The 27,756-nt window shown below is 43.3% G+C and overlaps 1 protein-coding gene and 2 pseudogenes across 1 annotated transcript in view; all 3 read left to right on the forward strand.

Moving 5' to 3' along the window:
* DNAH17 (dynein axonemal heavy chain 17) overlaps nt 1-27,756 on the forward strand; it is a 111,352-nt gene that overhangs the window by 19,629 nt on the left and 63,967 nt on the right. Inside the window, exons 17-39 of the mRNA XM_063121486.1 lie at nt 1,982-2,125; nt 3,372-3,554; nt 4,613-4,867; nt 7,044-7,213; nt 7,518-7,740; nt 8,504-8,620; nt 9,426-9,512; nt 9,964-10,120; nt 11,826-12,070; nt 13,017-13,139; nt 14,685-15,032; nt 15,121-15,212; nt 17,116-17,242; nt 18,137-18,289; nt 19,490-19,615; nt 19,904-20,011; nt 20,293-20,424; nt 21,576-21,736; nt 21,819-21,975; nt 23,943-24,047; nt 25,768-25,925; nt 26,512-26,650; nt 27,508-27,735. Of these exons, the coding sequence (XP_062977556.1) occupies nt 1,982-2,125; nt 3,372-3,554; nt 4,613-4,867; nt 7,044-7,213; nt 7,518-7,740; nt 8,504-8,620; nt 9,426-9,512; nt 9,964-10,120; nt 11,826-12,070; nt 13,017-13,139; nt 14,685-15,032; nt 15,121-15,212; nt 17,116-17,242; nt 18,137-18,289; nt 19,490-19,615; nt 19,904-20,011; nt 20,293-20,424; nt 21,576-21,736; nt 21,819-21,975; nt 23,943-24,047; nt 25,768-25,925; nt 26,512-26,650; nt 27,508-27,735 (3,738 nt within the window). The remainder of the gene's footprint in view (nt 1-1,981; nt 2,126-3,371; nt 3,555-4,612; nt 4,868-7,043; nt 7,214-7,517; nt 7,741-8,503; nt 8,621-9,425; nt 9,513-9,963; nt 10,121-11,825; nt 12,071-13,016; nt 13,140-14,684; nt 15,033-15,120; nt 15,213-17,115; nt 17,243-18,136; nt 18,290-19,489; nt 19,616-19,903; nt 20,012-20,292; nt 20,425-21,575; nt 21,737-21,818; nt 21,976-23,942; nt 24,048-25,767; nt 25,926-26,511; nt 26,651-27,507; nt 27,736-27,756) is intronic.
* On the forward strand, nt 2,825-2,936 carry LOC134397064 (U2 spliceosomal RNA; annotated as a pseudogene).
* On the forward strand, nt 2,963-3,140 carry LOC134397065 (U2 spliceosomal RNA; annotated as a pseudogene).

Below are 27,756 nucleotides of genomic sequence, written 5' to 3' on the forward strand. Positions count from 1 at the left end.
CTACCTATAGAGCTGAAAGTATGTGTGTGGGATGTATGTCTGGAAATGTTTACCCACTTCCAGATGAGTTAGCATCTTGAAATTTGGCACATTGATAGGTCTGGCTGTACAATGTACCATAAAAATCTAAAAACATGATATTTGGGGTTTTAAGTATTTTTAAAAGAATTTAATAAAAAGCCTAGCCTTATGCCTACAACCCAGTCTCTCTTAGGGGGCTTCCAGACAGGCACCCTGCTCTTAGAAATATCAAACAGAAGGTATTGTGGGGCTGTTACATTTTCCTTCCTTAACAGATTTTCTGTTTTAAGAGAGGGGGCAGAAAAAGCCATGGGCAAATGCATGAGTGTTATAAATGGAAGACAGTGATTTCTAGACCATGGGGTATAGAGTTCAGCACTCTGGATAGCTCCTTTATTGCCAGGGTGGTGTAGTGGCTAAGGTGTTGGACTGGGAGTTGGGAGATCCGGGTTCTAGTCCCCACTTGGCCATGGAAACCCACTGGGTGACTTTGGGCCAGTCACATACTTTCAGCCCAACCTACCTCACAGGGTTGTTGTTGTGAGGATAATATGGAGAGGAGGAGGATTATGTACGCCGCCTTGGGTTCCTTGGAGGAAAAAAGGTGGCATATAAATGCAATAAATAACTAGTAATAACAATTCTAGCTGAAACACAGACCAATTTACTGTTCCACTGAAATAAGAGCCCCAACCTCCACTGATCTAGATATTTGCGATGCCTCCTACCACCCACCATGCAAGGTTTTAAAATCATAACTAGATACAACCATGTGACTTTGAGAGGCTTAACTCTGAACAATCTCAAAGGCACCCCATCCTGATAGCACTGTTTTCTCAGAATCTGGGGGAAGTGTGCATGTAGCCTTTGGCCTTCCATTCTAGCCTCAGCTATCAGTCATTCCTCTGTTTCAATGGTATAGTCAGGCTTTTACATAAAAACCATAACCTTTATTCAGTAATTCCTGCATCTGTCTTGGAATGTTGTGGTTTAGTTATAACGGGGGGCGGTATGCAGCATAAAAAATATCAAATTAAAAGGCCTTGGAGATATATATTTTTAAAAAAACACACACATGGCACTGGGAAGCCATTAATGCAGTCACTAGGCAAGCTTGCCTGGGAAAAAGAAATCCATAAACAGGGTGCTACAGCTAAAAAGGCCCACTCTGCAGTTGTCTCCCACCACATGTCAGTGTTCAAAGATTAACACATTACCTAGGTTAAAACTCCCAGCATGCCTTGGGCAGGAGGGAAGACTTATTGGGCTTTGGCGGCCATCATCGGGGAGTGGCTCGCTATCCTGGGCCTGAAGGGAGAGTGCTTGGGCTGACTGCCTCGGCAACCAGGCACCATTGGGAGTGGAAAACAAGGAGGGTGCAGCTCTGGGCTCGTCGCCGATGGCAATGACCTACCTAACTGTCAGTCAGCTGGCCGGCTCCATCAAGGCCTACCTATGGGCACCAACTGCACAGTGCAGTGTGGACTGGATCGACCAGACTCCACTTTCCATGAGCCTCAGCAGCGAGACTCCCATTGAGCACATCGGGCATCACAGCGAAAGGCATGCCGGGAGTTGTAGTTTTTGTTTTCTATGGGGATAAGGAAAATCATGGTGGCAGCTTCAATGCAGCCCTGGGCATGTGTTGAGGAAGAGAGAGAGACACACACAGAGATACTAATTTAATTTGTTTTAAAGTTACCTCACAGGCTTAGAACTGGCCTACCTTGCAGGGTTGTCCTGAGGGTGAGAGGGGAAAAAAGGAATGAATTTAATTTGTTTAAAGGTTAACTCACAGGCCTAGCACTGGCCTACTACTTTAAGATGACTACCTCGCAGACATATATCTTAGGGGACCTGAGCAAAAACAGTTATATCAGCTAGTGACTATTAAAGCATTTATCATTGACAGAAGGAAACTGACTAACATCAGTTGCACTGCTGATTTTTCTGTTTGCAGGAAAATGCAGAATTGTTCAAGGCTGACAAGATAACAGGAATATGGTCTAATTATGTAGAATATATTGATGACATGATTTTGGATGGCTACTTTAAGTTTATTCGCAAATCACTGCAGTTTCTACTCAGCAACATGTCAGCTGATGTAAGTTGGTGAGGTTTCGGAGCAGGAGAATCCGAAACACAAATGTATCAGTGGTCATAGAGCCACATGCCAGAGTTTTATCACCATCTTCTGGTTACGTCATGTCAAAGTTAAATAAATCCAAATTCTGTGACCAGAAAACATATTAATCAATCAGAATAAATTCAGCAAGATTTTTTTATGAAACCTACAAGGCAATTCTAACCCACTTAGATTTGGGGTAGGGAGGTCCAGTGATGCCCATGGAGTGCTCCACAGGTGTAAATCTATCTTTGGTGATGTTTATGCTGACAAATGGCAGCAGTAAGCCCTGAAATGGAATGTTCTAGGGCTGTTTTGGATCTGCTGGATGCAATGCACCTCCATTCACCTGTAGGGCCCCAGGATCAGGCCCATTGCACATGTCAACTTCAGACATAGGCCTTTTCCCCCTCCAATTGAAACAAATGGGAGAGAGAAGGTAGGATGGAGGGAGAAAGTAAGCCTGCTTTGTCCCACCTGCACGCTATCCAAGTTTTGGAAGTGGCAGGGGAGCCAACATTTTACTCCTCTCACACCTTAGAATCACTCAACAATTCTGGGTTTTTGTTGTTGTTTTGTTTTTGCAACATTATCATTTTACGAGAGAATTTTGTGATAGAAGATAGGAGGGATTCAAAAGATAGAGGAAGGAAAGTTTGTGTAAAATTTAAATGAATTATCGCTTCTCAGACCTTTGGCTAAGATCAAGTGTAGTATCTGTTCTTATCAGTTTAATATCTGATATGTCCTCTATTTGAGGACTATATATTAAATAAGTGTAGTATCTGTTCTTATCAGTTTAATATCTGATATGTCCTCTATTTGAGGATTATATATTAAATAAGTGTAGTATCTGTTCTTATCAGTTTAATATCTGATATGTCCTCTATTTGAGAACTATATATTAAATGGATTTTTGGAACTGGGAAATTAAAAAATATATATTAAATGAACTCCCACTCCATCCAAAACAGTCTGGCCTTGAGCATGCCTCTATATTTTCCCCTCTCCCTAAAAAAAATAAATGAATGCTGGTAGCTGCATTAGTACACTTTCAGTCAATGCAACTTTCAGTCACAGTCTCTTGTGTAAAAAAGGGGGGGTTGAGACTGCGGCCAGAATTATAGGATTGAGGAGCCAAGGAGTGGTTGGAAGGGGAGACACAGAACTATGCATGGAAGGGTGATGAAGCCTGACTAATGAAGTATGCACCAATGTGTTTCAGTCCAGTACAGCCCCTTTATTTGAAGTACGCCTGGAGTTGTATAAAGATGATTTAAGGTTCCGTCCTTCACTAGAAGTGGGTGCAGATCAAGGTTTTCTAGAGGTGGTGGAAAACCTGATGAATGATATCTATGATACAGCTAAGCTTATACCACGACTGGCGAAACGGAAGCTCAGCTATAAGGTTAGTCTTGATCCGATAGGTGTAAAGCGCTGAATGGAATCGCATGATAGGTATAGAACGCTACATGTAACCACTTTGCTTTATTTATATTTCTGTGCACATCTCTGAGTCTGAACAGTTTTGTGATTCAGGAAGAGTGGCTAACATATACTTTAGAAGGAACTTTAAGCATTGTCCTCAAGCCCCTGCATAACTGTTTTGAGGGTCACTGCTCAGTTGAAAAACATTTGTTCACATGAGAGTTCCTGCAAGCTTTGCCTGTGATAAAAATCAAAACATGGGAACATATGTGTCTGTACCTACATGCCAAGAATTCTGAGCTACCTCCAAAGTCTTGCCCTGCCCAAGTCTTGCAAGTTGGCACGTGTAGAAATGCTTTCCATTCTGTAATTTTGGAGAAGCTAATAGGGAGCGCTACTGTGAAATAAGTAACAAAGGAAACAATTCTCAGTGGATGAGAAGCAAGTGACAGCCATCTTTTGTAGTGCGCTTCAACAGTTCTACATTTGACCACAGTTTAATCTTTCCTCTTATCAGATAGGAATATAGCAACAGTTCAATCTGACCACAAATCCTTTTAGGATTTTTAATGAGTGCTTTCCACATATTTCAGGTTGAGTTGCAGTCACAAGGACTAGAAACTTGATATTAAAAAAAAAAAAGTTCTGAGTCTCAGGATTCTAAACAAGTCACAGATTTCGTGTTAGAATGCACAATTCAGCTTTGCAGGGTGTCATTTCAATTATGCAGAGTTCCAGATCCCCTTTAAATGATAAAGGAAACTTAGGCCAGTTAATGATTTTGTTACCTTGCGTATGGTGGTAGGCTTTCCCGTTGTTTGACATCTGGTGAATAAAAGATGTGAACGTAAGAATAGCCATGTTCGATCAGACTAGAGATCCATCTAGCCTAGCATCGTGTTCCCCACAGTGGACAGTCGGATGCTTCTGGAAAACCCACAAGCGAGTGATGCTGCCTGTGTTATTTATTTATTTATTTATTTATTTATTTATTTATTTATTTCCCTAATGCCAATAATACCACCTGATGTTTTCTAGTCTGACCTAGAAGATATGGGAGAGTTGATAGAGATGCGAGAGGAGGTGTCCAACATCGTGATCAATGGCATGAAGCAAGGTGAAGAATATGAAGATTCTTTCGAGAAATACTCATACCTTTGGATGGATGATCCACAAGAATTCATGCAACGCTTTCTCATCTTTGGCCATGCCCTAACACCTGAAGAGCTGGAGTCTCATGCCGAGGAATACTTGCCTCATGTCGCACCCACTCTAGAGCAATTTCAGCTACAGGTGAGATCTGGAGTGCATGTGTGTGTCATCCAAACGTTGGCAGGGTGGGGGGCAGGGTTCCATCCCAATCCTTCAAGGCCCCATTCCCAGTATAAACCATACAGAATAACCTTCTGGAACCCACTGCACAAATATACTACGTATCCTATCTACGTAACCCCAAAACAGCCACCTCATCCCTCATACAATTGTGTGGCATTGTCGCTTCCTTCTTGGTTTTACCTCCTCCTCTCATTCTTACTCTCTTAATTCGGTCCTCGTCTTTCCTCAGTGATGCTTCAAACTCCATCCTTAGGGCTTTTTTCCATATGAGGCTGCTTTATGTAGCTGCCTTCATACAGCGGTCAGACCCTTGGTCCATCTACCCCAGTATTGTCGACACTGATTGGCAGTGGCTCTGCAGGGTTTCAGGCAGGCTCCTCTCCTACCTGGAGGTGCTGAGGGTTGAACCTGGGACCTTCTGCATGCAAAGCAGGTGGTCTGTCACTGAGCTATGGCCTCTCCCATTAAATTAATTTAGCTTAAATAAAATTAACTTTCCTTCCATAAGTCTGTAAAATTTATTTTGGCTTGAATACATTTATTTATTAACACAAAATAAATGCTTTTCAAAATAACATGTTTCCCCAAGCGGCATACACAATAAAACAAACTAAAGTAAAAGAGATACTGTTCAAAGCAGCATAAAATAGTAGTACTGGGGAAAAAACCACATTAAGAAATCAAAAGAAATTCAAAATGACAGCAAGATAAAAACAATAACCTCAGCCTATAAACCTGGACCTTACTTCAGCACAATGGAGACTGAAACAGAGGGGTCTTAAGGACATATTTATACATATGATTTCTCTTCTGCCTTCAATCACACTTTAACCAGAGTAATAAACATCCTAAATAATACGGGAAGGTGTTTTTAAAGTCTTATGTGAACATCGTTTTTTATCAAAGCTTGCAATCAGCTTAAGAGTCTTCATATGCAGAAAGGTCACAATACACCAAACTCAGTGCAGGCAAATAGACTAGCAGGTTTTCCTCTTAGGGTAATATAACACACAACCAGGGGGCTGTCTTGACAGTGCCGCATTGGTGCTGCATCCCCACAACTCCCCATGCTTTTGCTCCTCTTGGGTTGCGCTGGCTAATCCCCACACCAAGGAGCGAGTGCAGGGTTTATGTGAACCCCATCCTCACTGGCTTTCCCTCTTACTCCCTGTAAAACATAAAGGGCTCCATCCAACGAGCCTTTTATTGCACGCTCATAACTGTGCACTCACGGATTTTTTGCAGGTCCCTCACATGACATCGTCTGTCTCCCACCCCTTCGGGCCTTCCTTGCACCACAAGAAAAAACAAAGAAAATCCAAAATATTTTTAAAACCGGAAGTCGCTGCTCTCTCCTGCTGTGTGCAGGAGAAGCAGCGTGATTAAAACACCCAATTGAATGGGCCTCGTGCTTGTTGTTTACTTCCTGTTTTGAAAAAGGAAGTAATGGAACAAAACCAGGAGCAGAGAAGCGACGGTAGGTAGTGTGTTTTCCCACGTGTGATGGAGCCCAAAAGGCTCCTCTTCAAAAGGGAAACCTTTCTCCCCATACTGCAGGCAGTGTGGGGTGTTCTAGTGGCCATTTGGCTTGCCAGCCTGCCAATTCCCGCTTCTATGGTTTCTGGCTACCAATAGGAGGTCACCTTCTGCCCGGCAATGCCCCTGGAGTGGCTCTGAGTAAGGACAGACTGGTGGAGGAGCTGGGTTCACCTCGCTCTGGCTGGAAAAGTTGGGGTAAGTCCCCGACTTTTCAGGCACGTGTCTTTGCCTCTTTGCCCTGGGGTGGCTTCAAATCTGTGGCTGTATCATCTAACCAATGGCAGATTCAGAGACACCCTGGGGCATAGAAGACGTCAAGACAGCATGTGGCATGTGGCATGTCCCTAGGACAGCCAGGTTTCTTTTCTTTTTTTCCCCCTGGTCATGCAAATGGCATGATCCCACACCGGACCCACAGTGATATGTATTTGGATTTTCTCTGTCGATGGAGGAGTTTATCCTAAGACAGGTTTGCTTGCCTACCTTAGAAGAGACAGGCAGGTTTTCTACTCTTCGTGATGATGGTGTGCATGCAGGAATCCTGCTTCACTAACTCTACTACCTCCTTGTCCCATGGCTCTTTGCGGCCTTCTAGATTGACACATATGAGAAACTCTATGAAGAAGTGTCCAAGTTTGAGAACACGAAAGTGTTCAATGGTTGGTTGCAAAGTGACTGTCGTCCCTTCAAGCAAGCGCTTCTGAACACCATCAAGCGCTGGAGCCTAATGTTCAAGCAGCACCTCATCAACCATGTCACCACCAGGTAGGATGGGGAGTTATTTGGGCAGTTACCAAATATACCACAGCCCCTTTTTTCCTCCCCTAACCCCACATTCATAGTCATCAACCACAAACTACACAGTGCCTAATATACAAAACCTTTGAAGAAGGTGCACTTGTACTTCAGCCCTATTCTGGTGTTATTCAAGGGAGTTGAGTGCTGCATGACTCCTTGTTGTTTTTGCTGCAACTGACTAATGCAGCTTCTCTTCTACAGAGCAGTCCAGTGTCTCTTTCTGGCTCTCCTGCTATTGAAGTAGGCCACGAACCTGTTCTTTCCTTTACAGCCTTCAGAGTCTTGCCACTTTTATGAAAGAAGCCAATGCCGGCTTAACTAAACCAGTAAAAGAAGGGGACTACGATGGGCTCGTGGAAGTGATGGGACACTTGATGAGGGTCAAAGAGAGACAAATCGCTACTGACAACATGTTTGAGCCTCTAAAGCAAACTATTGAATTACTAAAAGTCTACGGAGAAGAAATGCCTGAAGAAATCCATATGCAGTTGCATGTAAGTTATTGAAAGCTTTTCTCTGGAAATATTTGGAAGTTTGTTCATTAGTTTCTAAATTTTAGCTTTTTTCGTGGAATTAAATCCATTCCTTTCGTAGAAGACCAGCAGTCCCAAGTATCAGTGGTTTTTATAATACAGTCATATTGGTGTAGAAGCAGGAAACAACCCAGAAATGGTTTGTTGTTGTGTTATTTCACTGTCTTGGCATGGGAGAGAAAAGCCAGAGTTCCTGGATCACATGTCACACCAAGCAACCCAGGGATGAAGCATTCTTGGGTTGTTCAGCCACTCCCACTCACAGCAATAGCAGTTAGGCAGTATGCGCCAATATACTTGCTTGTTCACAACAACTGTAGATTGTTAGGACATAACTGGGCCAGTAATTTAGGAAAGGCCAATAGCTGGGCATGCATCGGATCCAGGTGATCTTACTATTGTCCCACTATAACTTTCTGAAGCAGTGCATGATTTTTGGATATGGTGACATTTGCATCATGCATACTGCATTGTACATGCACATTTCCCTGTTCTTAACCAGGTCAGGGTGAGTGAAGTTCAGAAATGTGCAAACATGAACAGAGGCAGAATCTTACCAAAATGAATTTGTGCATTTAATTCAGCCATTTTGCTACTTGGCTCCCTGACCTTTCTTTTTTGTCTGTATTGTTCTGTGGCTACCTGTATTCATTTCACCAAACAGTCGTCTCTCTCAGTTGCATAAGCAAAACGTTTTGAGAGCTGTCCTTTTGCTTGCTTTTAGGAATTGCCAGAGCAATGGAACAACACCAAAAAGTTATCATTCCAAGTCAAACAGAACGTGGCTCCTCTGCAGGCAAATGAAGTTACGATCATCCGAAGGAAATGCCAACAGTTTGAGGTACTTTTTATTGTTAGGGATACTCCCTGCTCAACTGGCATGCTGAGCTCCACAATGTAACAATTGGATATTGTTCAGGGTGAGCTATAAGCTGAAGTCATTTAAGTAAGGGTTACCTTCAATCCACAGTCTTAATGTCCATTATAACATGCTGTGATGCTATGGCATGTACTAGAGTCTAAGAGCCTTTCTACATGAGGCTTTTATTGTGCGTACTCATGATTGCTCATAACAGTATCCTTTATATGACACCATCATCCTTCAGGGCCTCTCCCATGCTTTGCAACCTTCGTCGCATTATTATTATTATTATTATTATTATTATTATTATTATTATTAGTGTGGCATATTTTGAATGGTGTCATGAAACTCTCTGTGTATTTCTGCAATTCCACTATATTACAGAGCCATCTAGTGGCTATATAACGAAACATACAGAACAGCAGAGAAAGAAACCCCTGAAAAAAAATGCACGTATAAAGAAGCCAATCTTAATCCCGCAAAGAATCTGGAAGCAAAAGCACTGGTAAAGGTGCAGGATAAAAGCCTCATATAGGAATGCTCTAAGAGAAAGAGAAGGGGTTGCTGCTGCTGCTACAGCTCATGCCAACAAAATGCTTTACTAGTAGTATCCCATATTACTCTACAACCTGTGCCATATTGTAAATGTTTTAGAGACCACAAACACCATCACTGTGGTTACTACTTATGTGTATTATAGCATCATCCAGAATGATCATAATTCTTCCCAATGCTGCAGGATCCTGCCTAACCATGCTATTCTCTTCTCTTTCCCCCCGATCAGATTAAACAACACGAGTTCAGAGAGAAATTCCGAGTTAATGCCCCCTTCACTTTTGTTGACCCAGATCCATACAAATCCCTAAATAAGGTAAGTGATGGGAAAGTCTCTGTAGACAATGCCCCAAAGGTTACCTGCTAGAACGTAACAGGCATGTTTTGAGTGCCATTGAAAAACAGCATTTTTCAAAACTTGCCACAATGTTTGGGCTTCCTTTGTTTGGGGTTACATGTGCATATGGCCACCAATGACAATTAGGGCATGTGCCACTAACCATGCATCAAGGAGACTTCAGTAGAGCAGAAGCTAATTGAAGTTGCAGGGCAGCTTGGAGGTTCAGTCACTAGAAAGATATCACTCCTCACTCCTGGGGTATCCTACTAATTTGCCCTTTGTATATTGGCATCTCCCCAAGTTATCTTACACTAACACATGCTGAAGAGGTAGAACGACAGCTGCTAACCCAGCACCAGCACCACCATAACATCTGCATTCAGCTGCTTGAAATAGTAGCTAAGCCCTTTCCATTTTGTGCTTCCAGCAACAAAAAATGATCACTGCTATGGAAAAAGAGATGGAAGCCCTCTCTAAATCTGCAAGCTTGTTTGAGGTTTCTGTCCCAGATTACAAACAGCTGAAGGCATGCCACAAGGAAGTGCGATTGCTCAAGGAACTCTGGGATATGATTGTCTTGGTAAGTTTTTGAACTTGATAGGGACAGGGGCAAGAACGCTGCACCAACATTTTAAATTTGGCTACAAGGGAATGAGAACTGTGAAGTCACCATCCCACACCAGGGCCACAGCTAGACCCAAGGTTTATCCTGGGATCATCCAGGGTTCGCACCTGCCTGAGCACTGGATCCCCTGTGTGTCACCTAGATGAACAGGTTTGACCCCTGGACAATCCAGGGATAAACCTTAGGTCTAGCTATGGCCCAGGTCACCATCAGCATGTGAAAGGCAAATGACTATTGTTCAGGCTGCAAACTTTACTGGGTCTGTAAATCACAGGTTGCCTCGTTTTTGCCTAGATGTGTGTTCCCTGGTTAGAGTGCAGACTTTGACCAAAGAATGTTCCTTCAATGCAGCTTCCTGAACCTTGTTGGACTACAAGTCCCATCCCCCTCCAGCAGGGCAGTACTGGCTGGGGATGATGGGGGTTGTTGTTCAACCTAGCTGGAGGATGCCTTGTTGGGAAAGGCTCCTTAATGACTGTAAAATAGCAGAAGGTCTGACGTGAGAAACTGCAGGTTTACAATTGAAAAGGCAGAAAGAATGAGGGACAGCAAGAGGTCTTAGAGTGCTTGGCTTATACATTCAATTGTAAACTGCAACTATTACAAAAGGCCAGACTCCATGCTTTCTTATTCAAAGATAACAATAAACCCAGTAGTGCTGCCCTGGAACTTCTTGCCACTTGGGGAAGTGTGGAGCAGGTAACACTACAATATGGATTGTGATCAGGCAATGGGGAAATGGGATTGCAGACTAAAAATAACACTGGATATTGTTCATTGAACAGTCAGGAAATGATTCCTTAAGTAGTTTCCGCTTTCAATCACTGAGAAGTCATTTTGACACTCTCTGATCATTCTCCCAACAACAAACTCAGCTATTTCCTACATTTACTTCTTCAGACATTATTCCTCTGCTGTACCACTCAAGTCCAAGAGTGCTCATGTAACCCTGAAACATATGTAGCAAGGCTACCCCGTTTTCCACAGCACTGATTTGTCATTTTATGAACCTCGGGGCTTTTATTTTTCTTTCTTAATATGTAGTTCTTTCAAGGCTCTCCATTTCCAGCATAGGAACACACATTCCCTTTGAACAGTCTTTCACCCTTGTGGAAAGGGGATGGGATATTGCACCACTTCCACTGGATAGAGATGAGTGGTAGTGAAGCATTAAAAATCATTCCCATTTTCTAGCAATAGCTGGAAAGGTCCAGCTACAACCCTTTTGAGTTGAAAGATTTGTCAAATGCTTCAAGATGGTTTCGCCATAATTAGTTATCTTATTTTGAGCTTTTCTATACAAGGCCTTTATTGTGCACTCATCATTTACATGTTCTTTAGGCGATGTTATGACCCTTCAGTTTCACTTCTGTGTGCAAACAGCACTTTCAGCAAAAAAAAAAAAAAAAATAGAGCAAGGGAAATGGGGTATTATTTCTGATGGAGAAAGAAAGTATGTACTTGTGCTATTTTGCTATACCACAGTGCCATCTAGTGGTTATGTAGCAGAAAATCAGGAAAGGAAACATTTTTGTATAGTGCTCTGGTCTCAATTTTGTGATGAAACCAAAGGTAGATGCAGCAGTTTAACAGATTCATATAGAAACACCCTTTTGCTCACAGAATAGAAGATTTAAAAAATTACTATTTTCCAATTCAGGTAGATCAGAGCATTAATGACTGGAAGACCACAAAGTGGAAGGAGATCAATGTTGAGCAGATGGATCTTGATTGCAAGAAATTTGCTAAGGATGTGAGAGGTTTGGACAAGGAAATGAGAGCATGGGATGCTTTTGTGGGACTGGATAACACAGTTAAAAATATGATCACATCCCTCCGAGCTGTAAGTGATCTCCAGAATCCAGCTATTCGAGACAGACATTGGAAAGAACTCATGCAGGCCACCCAGGTAACCTACACAGGCTATAGCAAGTACCTACAATTTCTAGAAGTTATTATTTTTATTTCTGACATTTGGTTCTCCACCCATTAACCTGAAGATTTCTTGCAGCTGATTAACAAAAAGCATTCCTGAAGGTCAGGTCTGGGACATCTGAGTTTGTCCTTCCAAAAGCAATATATAATGGGCTTCTAAGTAATATATTTTATTTGTGTGAGCAGCGCTTATTGGGTCTGGTTGGCAAAGGGACAAGAACAAATTAGACACACAGGCATAGCTGGATAATAAATTGGCCACAACTTTATTGACTCACTTGAATAGGTTTGGCGGCAGCATAGGGCGTGGGTCCTGTAGTCGGCCAACCCCTGACTACAGGGGCACTGGTGGTGGATGGTGGGGCCAGGGACACACCACGGTGTGGACCGCTACTGTGAAACCCTTTTCACCTCCTTAGATGTGGCCAGCTTTCAGCCCCCATGCTGGACTGGTCTTGGTGCCACATCCCCAAGATCTCTTATGGGAATCCTCGCCATGGGGGAGCAGGGAGGCCAATCCCACTTTCTTTGCATGTTCTCATCTCAGGCTAGATGTGTGACAAAGACTGGCAAGTGTGCTAAGGAAACAAACGTGGACACTTGTTACCTTTTGACAGAAAAAAGTACAGGTGAGAGGACTGTAGAATTATTATTCGCCTCTTGTCGCAGGATTTTTTAAAAATAGATTAAGACATCTTTAAGAAAATTATGCATAGTGAGGTGGATATTTCTACAATTGGCTCTCTAACACTTCATTAGCTTCTCTCATACATTGTCTAAGGCTGCAATCCTTACTGGGAGTAAGTGCTATTGAACTCAGTGGAGCTACCTTCTGAATAGACACATACAGGATTGCACTGTAAAATAGAGAGGAACGTGTCCAGGTGTGGCTGTCTTTTCAATATTTACTCCTGTACCAGGTGAAGTTTACCATGTCTGATGAAACGACGCTTGCAGACCTGCTTCAGCTGAATCTCCACAAATTTGAGGATGAAGTTCGCAGTATTGTAGACAAGGCTGTGAAAGAGTCGGGGATGGAAAAGGTACTGTTTGTGCCATCTGCGATACCTTCCTGTTGGGTATAACTAGGGTGACCATATGAAAAGGAGGACAGGGCCCCTGTCCTCCTTTTCATATGATCAACCTAGTATAACGCAGTTTGAAATTACAACTTTCAGCTACTTTGGGAGCAGATCCTCTGACCGAGGGTTTTCACAGTGAAAACTGTTTTAATTCCTGATCTATTGTATACAAGCACTTTCCTTCCTCCTTTTTTTGCACTGTATGAATCCATGGGATGTATTCCCTCTCTTGGAATGGAGGCGAGCACAATTTGGTTGGTGGTTTCCATGCCAGGCAGCAGACAAGCAGACCTCAAACACATCTGCGGGATCGCCTTCTCCCAACCGTACAATCCGCCCCGCACACTCAGGTCCTCTGGAAAGAATCTACTTCAGTCAACCAAAACCAGGCAGTCGGGTATTACCCAGAGGACCTTCTCTTCTGCTGCTCTCAGACTGTGGAATGGCCTGCTAGAGGAGATTCGTCAATTTGACAGTGGAATTTGACTGTGGAATGGCCTGCTAGAGGAGATTCGTCAATTTGACAGTCTTTTAGAATTTAAAAAAGCAATAAAGATTTATCTATTCTGGCAGGCCTATCCAATGGAATTTTAGGATGTTTTTATGATGTTTTTAGGATGTTTTAATCATGTATGTTATGTTTTTAATCAGTTTTTAATGTGTTTTATATTCACTGTTGTTCCCGGCCTCGATCCAAGTGGAGAGGCAGGTAAGAAATATATGATGATGATGATGATGATGATGATGATGATGATGATGATGATGATTCGTTTTGAAGATTCTCTGAATTTAGAATATGGCCACAGGGATCCGATATCATGTCAGTGCTTCTGGAACTATTCCAAGTGCAATTCAAAACATTGGTGCTTGCCTTGAAAGTCATACAGAGCCTGGTACCTAAGTGCCTGAAGGAACTCCTGTTCCCACATCAACTTGCCTGTGTGTTGAGGTCATCAATGGATGTTTTTCTCTATGTACCCCTGCCATTTGAAGTGAGGTGGTGGTGACCAGGGAAAGGGCTTTTTGGTGGTGGAACCCTGCTTGTGGAACTCCTTTCCTTAAGAGATAAACCCAGTGCCTATTCGGTTATCTTTTCGGCACCAGACAAAGACCTTTTTGTTCACCCCATACTTGGAAACTTCTGTATCCTAACCTATTGTAATTATTGTTTTATTGCTGGTTTACTATGACTGGTTTGTTTTGCTGGATTACATTGATTTTATTGTATGTACTTGATTGTGAACTGCCATTGTTTGGCTGGTGGGCAGAATGCAAAGATGCAAAATAAGGTAAAATAAATCTATAGCCCTACCACATGCAGTAAAGATCTGGAGCGATTTTACTGGCTTTGCCAAACTGAATTCCTCATGAGTTAACATCCCTGTTCTGACACTCTAACCCAAACATGATCAGAAGGGGCGAACAATACAGCAACATCATATAAAGTCTGCATCTGCAACTACTTGTTTTTAAAGGGATTGAAAGCTTTTCTGGTTATTTTTATAGGTGTTGAAGGCTCTTGATAGCACCTGGTCAACTATGCAATTTGAACATGAGCCCCACCATAGGACTGGTACCATGTTGCTCAAGTCTGACGAAGCACTAGTAGAAACCCTTGAAGAAAATCAAGTGCAGCTCCAGACTCTGATGACTTCTAAGTACTTGGCGCACTTCCTTCAGGAAGTCTCCGGCTGGCAGCAGAAATTATCTACTGCTGACTCCGTGATATCCATCTGGTTTGAAGTTCAGAGAACCTGGAGCCACCTAGAGAGCATTTTCATTGGTTCAGAAGACATTCGGAACCAGCTTCCAGAGGACTCTAAGCGTTTTGATTCCATTGACAAGGATTTTAAGGTGAGCGAGCTCTTCCTTTTTTGTAGTTATTCCCTTCAGAAAGAATAGTCCTTGAGTGGCTGACAAATCCACTGTCTTCTCTTAACAGAAATTAATGGCTGATGCAGTAAAAACCCCTAACGTGGTTGAAGCAACAAATAAACCAGGGCTTTATGACAAGCTAGAAGCCTTGCAGCAAAGGTCAGGAAGATGACATTTTCCAGCCTAATGTTGCTAGAAGAAGTAAATCATAGTTTGAGTGATTTAGGAAAGCTTTGTGGTTTCTATTGCTGAAGTACATTTCAACTCCAAATGTAAGCCCAGAAAGACAATTGCAGAATTGTCTGCTTCATCAGTGCTTGGTTGTGTGTGTGTGTGTGTTTAAAATGGTAGTAATGGCATGGTGTAGCCATCAGTCAGAATAGAAGAGAAGCAAGGCAGGTGTACCATGAACAACATTTTCAAACACTCTCAAATATGCATGTGGCAAACACCTGATATGGGCTCTGGGATCCAATAGCAGGTGACCCTATATATATGACTACCTTTTCTCCTTGGTATGAGGGATAATCTCTGTCAGAATGAGACTCTTTGGTATCTAGGAAGGAGACGCTTGTCATGGGAGGAATCAATGTGAAAATCCACTTGAAGTTAATCCAGCTCTTGTCCTAAACATGTACTCTTCACAGAAGCATCTCTGAGATGTCAGCCAAGAACTGGGGATTAAAGAAGCACTGAAACTGGGCTGTAGTAGCTAACATACAAAGCATAACAACTACACCAGGTTTTATCACTGCCCTTGATGTGACATCTGAGGCACATCACTACTTGGTGGAGGGACCATTTTCTTCCAGGTTTATACATTTTCATCCTTATGGGCTAGTTCATGCACATATCTATGCATGTCCTTTCCTTGATTGTCTCATCTTCCATTTATTCAACACCTGATGTGTCTCTAAGCATGTGAACTGTTTCCATCTAAAGGCATTATGTTTGCGTTGAAGCAGAATTTCTGCAATTGATATATTACCAGCGAACATAGGGATCCATCACATCTACTTCCCCCCCCCCCCCTGGTTTGCATCTGTGGTTTCCACCTCCATTTCATTAGTGCATCAAGCTAATGGTCCCTTTCACATGTGTTTGTGGTATCGCCACTGTACCGGTGAAATCTCCTTTCGCTTGTTCGCTCTCCCACTCCACTCAGCCCCTTCTCCTTCCCCCTCCAGTTCATTGGTCCTTGTCGATCAACTGAGTCAGCACAAACCAGTTCATTCTGCCCCACACTCCTTTTTCATCAGCAAGACCTCCCTTCAAAGCACCCCCCCCCAACAAAGGGCATAGTGCGAGGACAGCAATACATGGGGGCGGAAGGGCGCTTTCATCCAGAATGGAGGAAATAAACCGGACTTTGCCCGCTCTAGGAAAACACAGAAAATGGAGGGGAAGAGGAGGGGTGGCTGCAGGACCGGCACAACCTCATGTGAGTCCCACGCTGCAAAATGGCAAACCAGGCATGATGAAAGTGCGATAAAATGCTAGTGTGATGGAGCCCTATTATATGAATGTATTCTCTGGTAATATATTAACCAATGTGGAAATCACTGCTTGATGTTAGTACACTTGAGTGATGAGTCTACATGCATGAACTGGCCCTTGGCATCCAGAACACCAAGCACCATTTTTATTTCATAAAGTGTCTGTTCCCTTGGCCCTTATCCTATGCTAAACTAAAGCCTAAGCATGGTGAGACAGAATCCAGTGTTCATCCCCTTTAACTTGCTTCCCCCTCTCTATAATCTTTTTATACTGTATTTTGTATTTGTGCTTTAACCTGTTGGTTGTTTTATTATGGTTTTAATTTTTGTGAACCGCCCAGAGAGCTTCGGCTATTGGGCGGTATAAAAATGTAATTAATAAATAAATAAATAAATAAATCTTCCTTGGTGCAAAGAACTGTCTTGCTGTTGTTGTTGCTTATGTTATTCTTTAAAGCATCTTGTACATCAGTGGCACTGAAACAACAACAGCAACAACAGCAATGCACTTTTAAAGAGCAAGCGCAGCACAGCTTCCACTGACTCTTCTCCTTCTTGCCTATTAGCTTGGCACTCTGTGAAAAGGCTTTGGCTGAATATCTGGAGACCAAGAGACTGGCTTTCCCCCGATTTTACTTTGTATCTTCTGCCGACCTGCTGGATATTTTGTCCAACGGCAATGACCCTGTGGAGGTAGGATATGCATGGATGGACACCTTATTGTAATAGTGTTTGGGGATTTCAATCCTGGACCACTTTAAAAACAAGCAAACCAAAACGCCTCTTTTATCCAAGGCAAAAGTCACAGATTAATGGGAACTGTACATCATCCTTTGTCTTGATTAGGAATTGGGGGTGGCAGGGATGGGAGGCAGTGCAGACCAGTGGTACCGTACATGCTTTGCACGTGCAGAGCCCCTGGTGCAACCTTTGATACCCATTTTTAAAAGGATCTCGACTGGCAGGTAGTGGGGAAGACCCTTCTCTGCCAGATATCTTGGAGAGCCATTGCCAGTTGGCAGAAGAAATACAGGGCTGGATGAACCAGTGATCTGTATGGAATGCTAAGGGTCCTCTATCATCTAGATAGTTATTTGCTTAGGCTAGGGGTGGGGATCCTCTTTCAGCGTGAGGGCCGAACTCAATTTTGGAGAAGCACTTGGGGGCCACATTCCAGTGGTGGGTGGGGCTGAAGGCAAAGGGGGTGGGGCCGAAGGCAAAAGGGGCTGGGCAAAATACAAAAAAATACCACCGTATTGTAGCTTAAAGCTCTTCCTTTCAGTAACTAATCCTTAGGGAAGGTATGTTAATCTTTTAGAATAGGGGATGCACACAAATGGAAGCTACCGAACTACTATCAGTGGTGGGGGGCAGGGGCAGGGAGCATGGCCATTTAAGGAACTCTGGAGGGCCAGATTGGTACCATAGGAGGGCTGGATTTGGCCCTCTGGACCGGAGGTTCCCCACCCCTGGTTTAGATTGTTCAATGCCCAACTGTGTGACCTCTCCCTTAGTCACCCTCTCCCCTTCCTTCCCCGTGTGTATCCCCTTACTTTGTGCCCTGATACCGCGCCCTTCTTCTTGAAGGTGTCCCGCCACTTGTCCAAGCTGTTCGATAGCATGGCCAAGCTGAAATTCAAACTAGATGCCAAAGAGCAGCCGCTGAAGATTGGCTTGGGCATGTACAGCAAAGAAGACGAGTATGTCGATTTTGACAAGGATTGCGACTGTTCTGGGCAGGTGGGTTGGATGTGTTTTTTAATTCGACGTGAATCCTGACAACTGCAATTACTAAGGAGGGAGAGTCCCCTCGCACTTCCTGGTGGCATCACAGGCAGCCACTGAGAATGCCTCTCTGCTTGCCCAATCGCATTTCACTCACTGCACACCACGGCAGCCTTCTCCAACCTGGTACTCTCTAGATGTGTTGGCCTGCAGTTCCTATCGGCCATGCTGGCTGGGGATTATGGGAGTTGTAGTCAACACAACTAGAGGGTGCCAGGTGAGGAGGGCTGCACTGTAGAAGCAATTGTGCCTGATGTCCCTACTTTGCTTCTTCCCAAAAATGGCATCCGCAACTCAACATGAGCTTATTCTGAGGTGTTTGTTTCTCCAAGCTAGACACAAGCAAGTTCCTCTCAGGCTTCTGTTTTCTCAAGCACTCCGGGGCCTTACGTTTGCATAAGAAGAGTCAGAAAAGGAGTCATCTCATTTTATTTATCTCCATATTATATTTGAATTAGCCCCCACCCACAGTACCATTTCTCTGGGCAGTTCACAAAACAAATGCATTTAGAAAAATTACAATATTTTTTTTAAAAAACTTAAAACACAATTACTTAAAATGTGGGTTTTAAACTGAGAGGCTCAGACTATAAGGCATAAGTTATTTAAAAGGTCATTAAAGGTGCAATCCTATGCATGTTTAGACAGGGAGGAAAAGGCCCATGGCTGGCTGGGACATGGAGCGGTGGGTCTTTTTTTGTCTCAACGTGCATAGGATTGTGCCCTAAAGCATAAGTTATTTGAAAGCACCTCCCCTGAGGTGTTCAGGATGGTATATATGAAGATGATCCCATTTTATCCTGCTGGGTAGTGAGGCTGAGAGAGATACTGATGATCTGAAGGCTACCCAATCAGCTTCATGACTGAGGGGAGATTTGATCCCATGTCTTCCCCTTCAGCACTCCATTGAACTTCTCCAGTAGGGAAACTGAATCCAGGCTGTGGCAGTGAGAACACCTAGTCCTGACTATTAGCCCATTGCTGCCTCTGTAGGCTCAGAATTCTACGTGGTTGGCTAGTTCATCTCAAGGTCCCAGTCCCTAAATCTGCAGCACGGCCTGAACCAAAAACACAGTGCATTGAGGATTGGGAAGACAGTTGTTTAAAGTAAGAGTGATATATGACAAGAAATTGACTTGGAAAGTTTGCGCCTAGGTGGAGGTTTGGCTAAACCGAGTGCTTGAGAGAATGCAAAGCACCTTACGCAAAGAAATTTCGGAAGCTGTAGTGACTTATGAGGAAAAGCCAAGAGAGCAGTGGCTGTTTGATTACCCAGCACAGGTAAGCAAAAAGGCGAGAGTCAAAATGAAACGGTTCTTTATTTAGCGTGTGAAATGCAAAGAGAAGAGAACCATGTGTCAGTTCCAATAAGGACGCAAATGCAGCCAGAAGAGGCAAAGCAAGGCCATTCCATATTTTTGTAGCATTAAGCCTAAGTAAAGTCTAAGTAAACAATGAAGGTTATGACACCACCACAACTGCACCTTTGAGGCCAATGTATCTCTAAGGGTGCGTCTGGCATCCCACAAAGGTTCACCATTTCACAGAATAATTTGCCTATTGTTGCAGATTGCTTTGACGTGTACCCAGATCTGGTGGACAACAGAGGTCGGCATTGCCTTTTCACGGCTGGAGGAAGGCTATGAAAATGCGATCAAAGATTACAATAAAAAACAGGTGCGCAGCAGCCCTTTCTCATTTTACCTGTCTGTGTTCAAAGAGTTCATCTCTCTTCATGCAATGGCAAATTCTTCAGAAAAGCAGTAGAGAATGTGTTGTTTTTGCTGCACATTGCACAGGGAGACCTCAGCCCTGTCACGGAATGTGACATACTGACAATCTCTGTGGGTGGGGGTGGGTGGCTGTATGGATGTGCATGTGTGTAAATCAAGCCCCTAGATCTCATGGTTTCAGAAATTGGAAAACTCCTTCCATGTCTTCTTTCTTTCTTTTCCTAGATTAACCAGTTAAACACATTAATTACTCTGCTCATTGGGAGCTTAACCCCAGGAGACAGAATGAAGATTATGACGATCTGTACCATTGATGTCCATGCCAGAGACGTCATTGCCAAAATGATTACAGCAAAGGTATATCATGCACTAATGATTGTGTAATATTTTGCTTATTGGCATTTAGAGTCTTTCTACAAGAAACTTTTATTATGAGCTTGTGATTGCTCAGCCATAGTAATTTGTGGGTACTTTACATCATGTCATCCACCAGGGCTTCTCCCACTCTTTGCAATGTTTATAGCAGGTTTTTTCCTAACAAGGAAAGTCTGCAATTATTTAGAAAATGCATTATAAAGCCCTATGTAATTGTGACAATTCTACTATACCACAGCACCATCTAGTGGTTGTATAATGAATTGTAAAGAAAGGAAACCCCTAGAGAAAAGCATGTGTAAAGGAGCTGATCTTAATCCCACAAAGAATCCGGAAGGAGCAGACTCAGTAAAGGTGTGGGATAACATATAGAAATACCCTTATAAGCAAATGTTTTCTTAGAATCATCTCAAGCTGGTTTCAAATGACAAAGTGATGATATTCACTCATTTGTCCTATAACTAACCTTCGACTTAGTGAAAGAAAGCATGACAAGGACTAGCCCCACCCTAAAAGGAGTAAAAGGGTAAAGTAGCACAAACAAACTCTGGAATGGAAGGCTTGGGATAATGGGTCAGCAGAGAGCATAATAACCCCTTTACTGCAATGTTTCCTATATCCTTTCCATTCTTAATGGTATGAATAATTCCAGCCAATGGAATCTTGGAGGGATGTAGTGGGGGTGGGGGTGGAGGAGTGATGGTTCTATCTCTGATCTGAACATAAAATGTTCTTATCTCATTGGTCCTTAAGAGGTCAGCAGGCTAGTGGCTTTGCCACAAGGTTCCCATGAACTACTTCCTGAGTGGAACCCCTTCATCCCCTAACTTTCTGGAGTAGATTTGGAGAGCATGCAGAGTGCTGCCGGGATGAGGAGAGGACAGGGAAGCCCCATTCTGCCATTGGTATCCAGGAAACCACGAAATGATGGGTGGCTGGGTAAAGGAGGAAGGAGCAGAGGAAGAGGAGTGGTCATCCGGGCACTCCTGGAGGGTTCAGTTTGATTCCAGAGTCTGAAGCTCACCACCCTTGCCCAACATCTAAAATACTTAGGGTGATGGAAAGGTGGAAAGTAGAAATTAAAGTGAATTATTCAGCAATGGGAAGTAAATGGTTTTTCATTTGGATGGCAGGTGGAAAGCTCCCAGGCCTTTACATGGCAGTCCCAACTTAGGCACCGATGGGATGATGAAAAGAGGCACTGCTATGCCAATATCTGTGATGCTCAGCTCCAGTATTCCTATGAGTACCTAGGCAACACCCCACGACTGGTGATCACACCACTCACCGACAGGTATGACCCACTCAGCTTTGATCATTTTCAGCCTGGCTCAGCAAACAGACACCCTTAGAGCAAATGTCTCTGTGTTTTGCAGATGCTATATCACTCTGACACAGTCCCTCCACTTGATCATGGGAGGAGCGCCTGCAGGTCCAGCTGGCACAGGGAAAACCGAGACCACCAAAGACTTGGGCAGAGCAGTAGGGATCATGGTGTATGTCTTCAATTGCTCTGAGCAAATGGACTATAAGGTAAAGATCTGACCAGTGAAGTTAACAAAATGGGGCAGCCCAGAGCTCCTGATTCTGCCAACAGAATACCTTCTGACACTCTGTGCCAATTCCAGGAACTTACTGAGAAAGCACCTGGAGAAGTATTGCCTCCTGCTCCTAACATTTTTGAAGGCTTATCCCAAGACATTGACCCGCCTCCTTTCCTGGGCCACACATGGCTATGAATAAGACAGGGATAGGCTTAGAAGGCATTCTGCTGTTCGTGGAACAGGTTTTCGAGAAGGTGGGCAAAACATTGGTCCAAACTCTCTTTGCTCACTCCATTCTTTAGAATAGCACATGTTGCTGTATCCGCCTATTCATGTACTAAGAGCTTGATATGAAGTTTTACCCCATTTCAACCCAAGCTTCCATTCCTCCCTGTCCTTCCTCTGTTGTCTCCCTGTGGGCATGTTAGACTGCAAAATATGGGATATAAACCATCCTTTCTCATTGCTCTTCTGTACTGCGTGTGAACACTGGGGTAGCCTGGTAAGGAGCTGTCCTCTCATTCTTGGTAAAGTGCCATGTACATAGGACGGTACTGGAACAACAACAACAAGGTATCAGGAGAAGCCCCTCTGTTTCTTTCTAGCAACTTCTCAGGAAAAGACTGCAGGGGAGAGGGAAATGAGAACCAACCCAAAATAGCCTTGATTAACCAGTGCTTCTTGGAAATGACGGCCTGGGGAGAGAAGAAGAAGTGGTGTGTTTTTAATCAGGAAACAAGGGGCATTTCTGAGCAGGGCATTTCATCAAGGAACCCATGGAAGGAATGCCTTGGCCAGCATTACAGCAGAGTTCAGTAGTTTGGGTGAGTGCATTGTTAGCAAGTGCATTACAAAGACGAGTGACTTAAAAGGGCACTCCATTCTCCTAGCTGAATCCCAGTGCCTTTTCCATCCTATTTTAGGGCTTCAGCTAACAACCACAGCATTTTTGCCTTTCCCAGTGTACTCCTTTTGCTGACGTTGCAAATATAGGTTATTGCTAGGGGCCAGCCTTGCAGCCATTGCCATTTCCCCATTGTACTCTGTGTATACTACACTACACTTGACCTTAGCCAAAAGGCTGAGAAGCAATGTGTATAAATATTGTTTCTGCAGGCCGAGGCAACATTTCTTTACACAGTGGTGTGGCCACACCACTGTGAGAACTGATGCACAGACAGCGCCAGCCAGTGAGCTGTCTCCTGTCATTTCCTCTCATGAAGAATTGGAGGAGAAAAGCCTTCATCTTCTGCTCCAGCTGCAGGGAAAACAACTCTGTTTGGGGAGAGACCATTCTCTTCCGTGCTCAGTCTGTCCTGAACAAAAACACACCGATGAAGCCCTGCCTTGCTCTCCTTTGAAGTCTGGCTCTGTTTTGTGTTTCTCTGGATGGGAACTTGCCCATATAAAAATCATGCTTCACCTTGGAACTGGGACCTTTTGACCTGCTGAAGTCACGATGTTAGGAAATCAAGCTAACAGCACATTAGCCCAGTAAACAAGGTTTGCAGTCCGTATTCACTGAAGTCGGGAGAAGAATGCAGGTTGAAGGGGTAATTTGTGGGAGATAATTCAGAAATGTGAGAGAAGATAATTAGCCGTAGATTTCCAGCACGCACAGCTTTCCTAGTGTTTTCTGTACTATAAGGGGTATTTGTTTGCTGCATCTTCTTCTAGGGTATTACAGCTCTGTAGAATAAGTCAAGGAAATCTCTAAAGAACCACAGAGAAAGAAGATCCACATTTTTTACTTGGCAGCCCTAGCTAAACCCCTTATTGTAACACACAAACCATCCTACAAAATAATAGGCTGTGCATTCCTTACACAGTTTCCCCCGTCAGTTCCCACATTGCAACATGCCTGTCTGCGGTTCATGCCTTCAGCGAAAGAGAAGATATGAATTCACTGATGAAATAGGATGTTTCTAAATGTTTGCCTGTGCTTTTCCTTTCTAGTCCTGTGGAAATATCTACAAAGGGTTGTCCCAGACGGGTGCGTGGGGATGTTTTGATGAATTCAATCGGATTTCTGTGGAAGTCCTGTCTGTAATTGCTGTGCAGGTAAAGACTTCTCCGGATGTTTCCTGCTATTTCGTGTAAATAACGTGGGGTTTCGAAATGCTTTCAGATTTCTCATTGCAGTGAAATGCCTCTCATTTTGCTTCTAGGATTAATTCAGTCCCCATGGGAAATAAGCTAGGTCCAGAGATCCTTTAAGCAGAATTCTGGCCCTTCAAACAGAAGGGGCTAATTGCTGCCGATCCTCCCTGCCTGAGCCCCCCTGGAAATCTGCTCTGGAGAGATTGGGAATCCTCCACCAGCATGGGCGATGGCTTGAGTAATGCAGGGGGAAAGGGAGGTCAGCACAAATCACCACTCCCCATCACCTGCAGTTTGTGGAAGCCTACATTGAACCATAACCTCTTTTTTGCAGAACTGTGCTGGATCCAACCCAGCAATCTCAATCAGAACGTTTTTTAAGACTCCGAGAGGCCTGGGAGCTGAATTTCATTTGAGGGCTCCCTTACTTCTCTTCTCTAATGGTGTACTCTTTGTAATTGTAGTGCTGGCATGTGCCCCCCCCCCCCATTGGTGGGGGAGAGGCAACACACATTGCATCTCCCCCACCAATGGAGACATTTTAAAAGCCTGATTGCAGCAAGAGATGGTGATTTTTGAACTAGGGGAGGGGGTGTCACAAAGTGGTGGAGGGGAGGGTTAGCCCTTCTCTCCCCAGCAGCCAGCCCCCTCAAACCCATCAGATTTGACAATGTGACAACATTACCAAGCCAATTCAGAATGAAGGGGTGTCAATATGGTGCCACTTTTGCTACTGATTCCCCCAAAACCTGCAGCAACAATAGCATTACATGGCAGGAGTGAGCGTGGCCTATGCAGCCTGGAAAATTCACAGCACCGTTGACACCAGGCGATAACGCACAGCAAATATCAAGTGACTAAAAACCTCCCAAAGATTTTTGTTTTGTTTTCTGACAACTCCGTGCACCATGGTAGCTTTGAAAGCCTGCAGCTTTGCAACTGCACAGTGACAGTTCATTGAATTTATGCATTATACCTAATAATTGTTCTTACTTTCGTTCGAGAACCAGACTTTAATGTCGCCACGGCGGCCGTAACTAAACACTCACTTGGGGCCTGCCCCTTGCCCTGTATTCTCATGCCTACCCTGCACTGAGATCCACCCCCTAACTACGCCCTCTCTCTTAACTCGAACTGAAGCCACCTCTGAGACATGCACAAACAACCATGGTGACGTCCAAGCAAAGTGAAAACACCAACAGTAAAATAGGACATCAAAAATGTGCAGCTTTGCAGGGAATAACACGATGTGGCTGCAAATCAGCGGCTTCATCATATAAACAACAGAGTTCCACTGTGAAGCCGCAATGGAGTCTGTACAGTGTATAGACAAACCCAAGAAATGCATTCTGTCCTCGCTTTGAATGGATAAACCAAACCCTCTAAAATTGTTTAAAGGAGAGGAGTGCCTTGCAGTTTGCAAAAAGCTACCCCTGTCCTCATGCCATATTAGTCAGCCCTAGTTTAATGTACAGTATCCTGGCTATTGGATATATGAGCTCAAGTATCCAGTTATTTCCTGGTTTGCTACCCATCTTACATGTCGTGGGTTTCATTAGCTGCAAATGGTAAATAAAAAGAATAACCTCTATCAGTTTGCATTAAAATACTCTTAAGCACTCTATTTCATTATCTTACTGCAGAACTCCATTTGAATAAAGACTTCCTATTCATTGTTTAGGTGAAATGTGTTCAAGATGCAATTCGAGCCAAGAAGAAGACGTTCAACTTCCTTGGAGAAATCATCTCTCTTATACCAACTGTTGGAATGTTTATTACTATGAATCCTGGCTATGCAGGTCGTACTGAGCTGCCTGAAAATTTAAAAGCATTATTCAGGTACTAACATTCAGGCACTTCTGGAGGGAAATGAGCTGATAATAGATGTTGAAGATAATATATGAGCTAATATATAATGTATGGGGGAAAGATCAAAAGTTCCTTTGGTTCAAAAAGAAGATTAGCTATAGAACTATACGTGGCCAGTAAAAGAAAACAAAAATAGGTTTGGAAGGTGTGACAAAGGGAGGGCTGATATTTAGCCCTGAAAGCACGGTAAAAGTATCAAAACAAATAAATAACTTTATTATTTATTTATTTTGAAGATCTATACCTCACCTTTCAGTAGAATGATGCTCGTTACTCTTTTGCATAAAATTCAAGAATGCCAGCTACTTTCATGTATTGCTAATACAGGACCTCTTGGGGCAAGTTATACGATGTGTAAAGCGGTAGAAACAGGACATGACCGAATGGAAATATGAAGTGAATTCGTTTTGAGTTTTTGAATAGAAGCACTTGAAATGTAATTGCATCTGACATTTGCGGTGAATGTTCACTGCAGCCTAATGAAATGGCTGGCTGTTGTTTCTGCAACGTATTAACTCCAGATGTTAATTATCTTACTTATGCTTTTTTTTTTTAGGCCTTGTGCAATGGTTGTTCCTGATTTTGAGCTGATTTGCGAAATCATGCTGGTTGCTGAAGGTTTCATTGAAGCCAGGCTTCTAGCTAGGAAGTTTATTACTCTCTATACCCTGTGTAAGGAGCTGCTTTCAAAGCAGGTAATTGAAGACTGTTTCACAAGCCTGTCTGACTGATTGTTAGCGCAATCCAAGTGTTTGTAAGGACAGATTGGCAGAGGATTTTGAAAGCCATTGAGCAATGTCCTATTCCACTTTGCTTCTCAATGCCCTGCTAATATCGAAACTCAGCAGCAATGTGCAGATGTAGATTATTGGAATAAAAAGCCCATCATGATTGCTGCTGCACTGCAACATTCACCTCAATAGGTCACTTTGATATGCAAAAGCAATCTAAAGTGTTGTGGTTTGTGAAAGGCCACCAGGCTGCCATTGATGTCTTTGGTAAAATGTGTTCCCATTTGGTAAAATTGGTTCCCATTTGTTCTAGGGTGCAAAAACATTTTTCTTCCCATTTGAAAGTGGGCATTGTATGCCTTATGCATTTTGCTTTAAGTGATGTCCTTAATGTCTTATAGTAATGTCTGAACCTACCCATACACTTTGATCATCATCTGAAGCCCTCCTCTGAGGGAGGCTTGGAGGGTGGCAACAAGAAACAGGGTTTTCTCAGTGGTGGCCCCCCCGATTATGGAATGATCTCCCCAGTGAGGGCCACCTGGCATAAACACTGTCATCTTTTTAATGCCAAGTTAAAGCTATTTGACAGCATATGATACAATTATTAACAGGTCCTGGGATTCCTTATTGTTGATGGTTAAATTGTATGTGTGTGTGTGTGATATGTTTATGTACATGTTTTTATTATTATTATGTTACAATATTGAATTTGTATTTTTTTTTTCTTTATAAACTGCCTAGAGTGCTATTGGGCCATAAGGAAAAGTAATACATGTAATTAAATGAAATAAATAAATGAAACCATTCATATCTGGCAGGATCACTATGACTGGGGTTTGAGAGCGATCAAGTCTGTGCTAGTAGTGGCTGGCTCACTGAAGAGAGGAGATCCTGGCCGGGCTGAAGACCAGGTGCTCATGAGAGCTTTGCGAGACTTTAACATCCCCAAGATTGTGACAGATGATTTACCTGTGTTCATGGGACTCATTGGAGACCTTTTCCCAGCACTCGATGTCCCAAGGAAGCGTGATCTAAACTTTGAAAAGGTGATTCTGTTCCCATTGGCT

The sequence above is a fragment of the Elgaria multicarinata genome, chromosome 3, assembly GCF_023053635.1.
Source record: "Elgaria multicarinata webbii isolate HBS135686 ecotype San Diego chromosome 3, rElgMul1.1.pri, whole genome shotgun sequence".
NCBI classification, from domain to species: domain Eukaryota; kingdom Metazoa; phylum Chordata; class Lepidosauria; order Squamata; family Anguidae; genus Elgaria; species Elgaria multicarinata.